This window comes from Bubalus bubalis, chromosome 10 (genome assembly GCF_019923935.1).
Source record: "Bubalus bubalis isolate 160015118507 breed Murrah chromosome 10, NDDB_SH_1, whole genome shotgun sequence".
NCBI classification, from domain to species: domain Eukaryota; kingdom Metazoa; phylum Chordata; class Mammalia; order Artiodactyla; family Bovidae; genus Bubalus; species Bubalus bubalis.
Window position 1 is genome coordinate 58,910,615 of NC_059166.1, and position 8,596 is coordinate 58,919,210.

The 8,596-nt window shown below is 40.5% G+C and overlaps 1 protein-coding gene across 1 annotated transcript; it reads left to right on the forward strand.

The window, feature by feature from the left end:
- Positions 1-1,831: 1,831 nt before the first annotated feature.
- LOC102402602 (male-enhanced antigen 1) lies at positions 1,832-2,536 on the forward strand. Its single transcript, XM_006061769.3, has one exon. The coding sequence runs from the start codon at positions 1,862-1,864 to the stop codon at positions 2,384-2,386; it is 525 nt and encodes a 174-aa protein (XP_006061831.2). The 5' UTR covers positions 1,832-1,861; the 3' UTR covers positions 2,387-2,536.
- The last annotated feature ends 6,060 nt before the right edge of the window (positions 2,537-8,596 follow it).

The window sequence follows — 8,596 nt, forward strand, 5'->3', positions numbered from 1 at the left end:
TCAAGCAACAATAAAGGTGGGCTACACGAACAGCAGAGGGCGGCAGACCATGTCACAAGAGGGACTCCATCCTCAAGCAGTGCTTCCCGTAGGAAGTTCAGGTCTGCTGAACTACTGGGGTTTCAAATGGGAGTACATTGGAATATTATTAATTACTTCCATTTTATTACTCCTCATGGCTGGATGCTAACAAGAAAATGTCAGCATAAGAGAAGACCACTGGATCTGAAGTCTAAAAAGCCAGATTCTAGCATTTTCTGTTTGACTTGGCCAACAACCCGGAGCCTCTGTATTCTTACCAGTGAAATGGAGGGGGAAAATATTTAAAAGCAATCAATAGCATCACCTGTGGTTCATAAGTAAAAGGAAAAAATCTATATGTACAAACATTAGTTATCTCCCAGGTTGTAAACTCAAAATAAAAGAAGTATGTTCATCTCAAAAGGTCAACTCAGCTCTTCCTTCCACAAGCCCAATGCTTGAGAATCCTTTAGCCTTTATAACAATTGTGGAGAGAGATTCCACACACTGGCCTGCAGAAATAGAGGGGATTTCTGGAGTAGGAGCCCATTCAGGGAGTCACTTAAATCCCACTCCATAATTAACACAGACCACACCACCCCAATCCCAGGTACTTAAGAAAGGCTGGCAAAAGAGAATCCAGGAGCCTCAGTGCAGAGAATTGAGTTGGGGGGAGGAGGCGGGGAAGATTAAAGAGAAAGACTAAATCTAAGGCTGTCTTTTCCAAACAATTACTGGAAAATTGCAGAACCAATCTGCCCCAGGGAACCTCAGGGAAAATATTACTTTGATTGTGTGATTGCATCTTTCACCAAGCACAAAGAGCCCTGGCCAGCATGGCAAGGCAGAAGCGTAGAGCTCCAGTGGTTCTATTATGCCTTTGCAGAGTTGCCATGCTCAGCTAATGTTGAAAGAAGCACAAAATTTAAATGCCAAAGTTAAAATCACAAATTCTGGACCAAACTACAAGACAGAATTCCAGATGATTTCATTATATTTTTGTGTGACAGGCTATTTATTAATTGCCATCACTGCAGAGAATTTTTATTTTAGGATAGCTAAGATTTCTCTTGCTTCCAAGCACAACCAACACTGTCCTCTCTTCTGCTAGAGAAATTTATCTAACCAATCTTCCTGTCATTTGCCTCAAGGGCTTACTCAAATTGACACTGGAGAGTTAATTTACACCTTCCTATTTTACAAAAACAATCCCAGAAGAAAGTACCAGATGATCTATCCTATTTGGATTAAAAGTCTAAATTCTAATTTTCGGGCTCTGCTATGGATTATATAAATGGGAACCCTCATAGAAGCTAGGAAATGTTTTCTGTCCTTTAAATTATTTTCTCAACATATCTGTGCTGGTTACTTTTAAATCTGTCTCTTCCTCAAAATGTAGCTAACAAACAAATCATTATAAAAACTGCCATTTGGGGGAAACAAAATATAAAACCATTGAATTCTTCTACAGGAAGTCATTAATTCAGTTAACTGAATTTGACCAATTTCCGGAGCAATCACATCTTTTCTGAACCTTAACAGATCTAGGGTCCTTTTTAAGTTGTAGCTAACATGTATTGGAATTTTTTTAAGCTAACATATACTTAAGACCAACATAGGTTTCTTTTGAATGTATGTGGTATTAAGCTATCCACTGACACTGCCTTTTGCCTGCCTTCTGTACACATGGTGATGACACATTTCCCTGCCCCAGTGAAAAGGCAGGGCCAACTGAACTGCTTTGGCCAATGAAAGGACAAGCATGCATCACTTCTAGGCAGAAGGCTACAAGAACCAATGCCCAGGGGTTGGGTCGCGGGCTCTGAGCGGCCCCTGCCCGATGGCAGCAGTAGTTCTAGGGGGCGACACCATGGGTCCTGAACATATCTTCCCCAATCAGACTGAGGAAGTGGGGCCACATCAGGGCCCCACGGAAGGCACTGGGGATTGGAGCAGTGAGGAACCAGAGGACGAACAAGAGGAAACAGGGGCAGGACCAGCTGGCTACTCCTACCAGCCTCTGAACCAAGATCCTGAACAAGAGGAGGTGGAACTGGCACCAGTGGGGGATGGAGAAGATGTAGTTACTGATATCCAGGATCGGATCCAGGCCCTGGGGCTTCATTTGCCGGACCCACCACTAGAAAGTGAGGACGAAGATGAGCAGGGAGCTATAGCATTGAACAACCACAGCTCTATTCCCATGGACCCAGAACATGTAGAGCTGGTAAAAAGGACAATGGCTGGCATAAGCCTGCCTGCGCCAGGGGTTCCTGCCTGGGCTCGTGAGATATCAGATGCCCAGTGGGAAGACGTGGTACAAAAGGCCCTCCAAGCCCGGCAGGCCTCCCCTGCCTGGAAGTGACTACCCTGAGAGCTGCCCTAACTCCCTGCATTCCAGGCCAGAACCTGCACAGGACTAAACATATCCTGGTTGTCACATACATCTCCATCCTCCCCAGCTCCCCTCCACATCAAGGCAAATCAGACTTCTTCTCAGAGACCCACACAAGGGTGCCCACTTTCACCATTACTATTCAACATAGTTTTGGAAGTTTTGGCCACAGCAATCAGAGCAGAAAAAGAAATAAAAGGAATCCAAATTGGAAAAGAAGAAGTAAAACTCTCACTATTTGCAGATGACATGATCCTCTACATAGAAAACCCTAAAGACTCCACCAGAAAATTACTAGAACTAATCAATGATTATAGTAAAGTTGCAGGATATAAAATCAACACACAGAAATCCCTTGCATTCCTATACACTAATAATGAGAAAACAGAAAGAGAAATTAAGGAAACAATTCCATTCACCATTGCAATGGAAAGAATAAAATACTTAGGAATATATCTACCTAAAGAAACTAAAGACCTGTATATAGAAAACTATAAAACACTGGTGAAAGAAATCAAAGAGGACACTAATAGATGGAGAAATATACCATGTTCATGGATTGGAAGAATCAATATAGTGAAAATGAGTATACTACCCAAAGCAATTTATAGATTTAATGCAATCCCTATCAAGCTACCAACGGTATTCTTCACAGAGCTAGAACAAATAATTTCACAATTTGTATGGAAATACAAAAAACCTCGAATAGCCAAAGCAATCTTGAGAAAGAAGAATGGAACTGGAGGAATCAACCTACCTGACTTCAGGCTCTATTACAAAGCCACAGTTATCAAGACAGTATGGTACTGGCACAAAGACAGATCAATGGAACAAAATAGAAAGCCCAGAGATAAATCCACACACATATGGACACCTTATCTTTGACAAAGGAAGCAAGAATACACAATGGATTAAAGACAATCTCTTTAACAAGTGGTGCTGGGAAATCTGGTCAACCACTTGTAAAAGAATGAAACTAGAACACTTTCTAACACCATACACAAAAATAAACTCAAAATGGATTAAAGATCTAAACGTAAGACCAGAAACTATAAAACTCCTAGAGGAGAACATAGGCAAAACACTCTCTGACATACATCACAGCAGGGTCCTCTAGGACCCACCTCCCAGAATATTGGAAATAAAAGCAAAAATAAACAAATGGGACCTAATTAACCTTAAAAGCTTCTGCACATCAAAGGAAACTATTAGCAAGGTGAAAAGACAGCCTTCAGAATGGGAGAAGATAATAGCAAATGAAGCAACTGACAAACAACTAATCTCGAGAATATACAAGCAACTCCTACAGCTCAACTCCAGAAAAATAAATGACCCAATCAAAAAATGGGCCAAAGAACTAAATAGACATTTCGCCAAAGAAGATATACAGATGGCTAACAAACACATGAAAAGATGCTCAACATCACTCATTATCAGAGAAATGCAAATCAAAACCACAATGAGGTACCATTTCACACCAGTCAGAATGGCTGCGATCCAAAAGTCTACAAGCAATAAATGCTGGAGAGGGTGTGGAGAAAAGGGAACCCTCTTACACTGTTGGTGGGAATGCAAACTAGTACAGCCACTATGGAGAACAGTGTGGAGATTCCTTAAAAAACTGGAAATAGAACTGCCTTATGATCCAGCAATCCCACTGCTGGGCATACACACTGAGGAAACCAGAAGGGAAAGAGACACGTGTACCCCAATGTTCATCGCAGCACTGTTTATAATAGCCAGGACATGGAAGCAACCTAGATGTCCATCAGCAGATGAATGGATAAGAAAGCTGTGGTACATATACACAATGGAGTATTACTCAGCCATTAAAAAGAATACATTTGAATCAGTTCTAATGAGGTGGATGAAACTGGAGCCTATTATACAGAGTGAAGTAAGCTAGAAAGAAAAACACCAATACAGTATACTAACGCATATATATGGAATTTAGAAAGATGGTAACAATAACCCTGTGTACGAGACAGCAAAAGAGACACTGATGTATAGAACAGTCTTATGGACTCTGTGGGAAAGGGAGAGGGTGGGAAGATTTGGGAGAATGGCATTGAAACAAGTAAAATATCATGTATGAAACGAGTTGCCAGTCCAGGTTCAATGCACGATACTGGATGCTTGGGGCTAGCGCACTGGGACGACCCAGAGGGATGGTATGGGGAGGGAGGAGGGAGGAGGGTTCAGGATAGGGAACACATGTATACCTGTGCCGGATTCATTTTGATATTTGACAAAACTAATACAATTTTGTAAAGTTTAAAAATAAAATAAAATTAAAAAAAAAAGAACCAATGCCCAAGTGGCCCATCCACTTACACAGTCACTGTGTCCAGTTATCTACCTGGACTCTGAGTGAGCAAACCATGAATCAGAAACCCCTTAGAGAAGAAATGGACATGTGATGCCAAGGGTTATAAACAATAAATCTTTGCTGTTTTAAACCACTGAGATTTTGGCCTAATACAGCTTAATCCAGCCTATCCTGACATCCAGGTTCAAAACCTGGCTCTAACACTTATTATCCTTGACTATACAAACAAGTTCTTAAACTCTCTGAGCCTGTTTCTTCCAGCATAATTTATGAGGAAAATTACACCTTTCTTAAATGAGTAAACATAGTAATATACCTTTCACATAGTAAATTTTCAACATGGATTAATAATTGCTGTTATCATTATCACTTGTTTATATAGAAGAGAATCTGAAAATGGGCAGTGCAAGAGCAGAACATTTCCACTTGTTATTCTTTGAAAAATGTTAGGTTAAGAACTACCACTTACATTTTCTAGTTAAACAAGCCCTGTACAGGAAATACAAATTTTATTAATAGCAGAACTGGCATATTATGAATGCAGAAAACAATGAATATATAGATGTTAAGTACTCAGCAAGTCGATGACAGAGAGGGATTTATTTATTTACTCAATTTAGGAAATTGTGACCTTGAAATTCTTATGCAAAAAATCCATAAATTCCAATTTGTAAAGTACATGATAATGGTAATATAAAGGACATGGTAATATAAAGGACAATGCATGAAGAATTAGAATGGCTTTTAAAGCAACATTTGTCTGCTCCCTTCTCATTAAACCTGTTCTAAAAGGTGAGGTATGTCCCTGACCCTAAAAATTAAAATTCCTCACCCCAATCAGTCTGGTTTTGTACATTGAGATATATTGCCTTCCTCCACAAGCACTAAAAGATTTCATAAACCCCAGGGTAACAAGAGATAAATTTCTTAATAAAAATTCAATTTGCAGGGTTTAGATATTATTTACTTCTTGATTGGAGAGCAATTTGTGAACCTTACTCAACACAGCTATGTAACTTCTTCCTCTGGCAATGGGAGCAGAATTGATTGGATCCTTTCATGGAACAACACATGGATTGATCCAAATTTTTTTTCTCTCACATCTCAATATCGCCTTGCTATTTACTTTCTGTCAAAATAATCCTAGCATGCCAGCCACCAGGCAAAACATAGATTTTTATATAAGATTTTCATCTTTGTTTTGTAAATGATCCTGTCTTCAGCAGATTCTTTCTGCTTACCAAATTCACATTTTAAAAAGAGATAACTCAGGTTTGTCCATTTATTCCACCTTTGTCAAAAATTTGCCGACACAAGTCCTTGCTTCTCATTTGTATAATATTAAGAACTCCGTTCCTCATTTTGCACATCCAGAGCTATTAGTTCTCTTCAATAATCACTCAGGACTTAATTATACCCTCAGAGCCAGAAAAGATGCATCTACTAGCCACAACCACATGCCTACCTCTCAGTTACACAGGCCAGTTGGAGGCCTTGGCTCTATGGACTTGGCCACGTTTCATGAAGCACTGGCAAGACAAGATAGTCCATATGGGTACTACAACACAGGACTTCCGGGCCTAAAGGAAAATAAATCCTATTATGTTCTCTCTGAATGTATCAGTTCAGATCATAAATACCTGGACGATACCCCTCTTTCCCACTGGGGAAATTGTTGCTGAGGGAGTTGTTGCTGAGAATGGGAATTGTGAACATGTGACTCTGCAGGGGCATTTCCAGTAAGCTGGACCCCCTGAATGATCTGACCAACTGTGACTCATTCAGCTACACTTAAACTGAGAGAACAAATAGCAATAATAAAACTAAAACTTTCAAATCTCATAGCACATCGTAGGATAATTTCATGCAGTGCCCAGGAGCTCAATAACATGGAGAGGGCATTTCAGTGTTGAAAACTGCCCTTGATTCTCTCTGGGGGTAGGACAGAGAACAAAGGAAAGGAGACACCTAATTGAAACTGCCCAGAAGCCTCCAAGTGCTTCAGGCTGAAATTCACAAAGCATGATGTGGAAAACGGCTATGTAGCCTGCATTTCCTTTGGGCCACAAACCCTGAATATGGTTGTAATAGTGATTGTTACTGGTCAGAATTATTAGACTTTGGTCAATGGTGTATGAAGTAGTATAAAGATATGGGTTTTTGTGTGCAATTGTACAGTTTGTTGGCTTTACTCTCAAATTCCCACACTATGCTCATCAAAACAGCATAGGAGCTGCCCCAAAGAGGAACATTCATCCAGTCAGTTACAAGAGAGGCCAAGGAAACTGCAGCCAGAGGAAGAAATTCCAACATGACAGACGTTTGGCTGTTATAAGTTCAGAAAAGCAAAGAAAATGAGAAACAGAAGCCTAAAGCTGAGGTTATAAAGTTTTCTCTCCTGAATATCTTGCTCACAACTCAGGAAGCACAAATTGCCACAAAGACCCCTCTAAGAAGATAATCAACAAGAAGGCTTTACCCAGAATGGTAAAGATCAGAGAGCTGAGGCATCTTGGTCCCAGACTAGAACATCACAGATCAGAGAGACCTAGCTTGGAAGCTTTTTGTAAAATTATCAAAACGGTCACAGTTTATTTTGATAACATGCCATCCAAAGAAAGATGTGCCTCCTCCTGCTTTACAACCAGCCTCACTACAGAGCTGTTTTAAAAAAATAAACAAAAGCCTAACTCTGTAATGTTGCTGAAGATTTTCATTAAGAGGAGCTGGTTGAGGAGCAACAGAGGTCTAAATTACGATACTGTGAACAACACACAAGAACACTTTCTAAAAATCCTCCTATCATCCTAACGGAGATCAGTCCTGGGTGTTCATTGGAAGGACTGATGCTAAAGCTGAAACTCCAGTACTTTGGCCACCTCATGCGAAGAGTTGACTCATTGGAAAAGACCCTGATGCCGGGAGGGATTGCGGGCAGCAGGAGAAGGGGACGACAGAGGATGAGATGGCTGGATGGCATCACTGACTCGATGGACGTGAGTTTGAGTGAACTCCGGGAGTTGGTGATGGACAGGGAGGCCTGGAGTGCTGCGGTTCATGGGGTCACAGAGCCAGACATGACTGAGCAACTGAACTAACTAACTAACTCATCTCTGTCCCCCAAATTCTGTTTCTTGGCAGAGCTGCCCTTGTTCTTATTCTCTCTTAAAATATTCCAGCATCAATAAGCTCTATTTCTCATTAATTTGTCAGCATCTTTTCCTTTATTACTCAGATAGTTTCAGGCTCTTTATTGTGTTCAGTCATCAATCTTCTGTAGCTCCTTCAGTTTTTATCTACAAACATTTCCCCAACTATATCCAGTAGTTCAAGGAAGAATCTTGTTTCTTGACAAGACAGGAGGAGGAAAGGGTTGCCTTTTGAATATTCATTTTTCACTGTACATATGCGGAGATACTCATATACACAGTTACAGGCTATCTACAGAAGCTAAAGTCATTAAAATATTTACCAACGTATGGTTTCTGTTTATCCCACAATTCTCACAACCTCATCTATCACTATTGTCCTCTCTGAGGTCAGCATTTTGATTAGTATCTGGCTGTATTAGATTCTTATTACTACAAACTAAGTCCCTTAAAACAACATTCACTTTTCCTTTTACAATTCTGGAGATCAGAAGTCTGAAATGATTCTTGAGGGGCTAATATCAAAGTGTTAGCTGGGCTTCCTCCTTCTGGAAGTTCCTGGGGGGAATCTGTTCCTTGCCTCTTTTAACTTCTCAAGGAGGTGAGCTATCCTTGGCTCAGTAACTGCCTGTGCTAACTCTTGCTTCCATCATCCCATTTACAACTCACTCTGATCTCCTGCCTTCCTCTTATAATGACCTC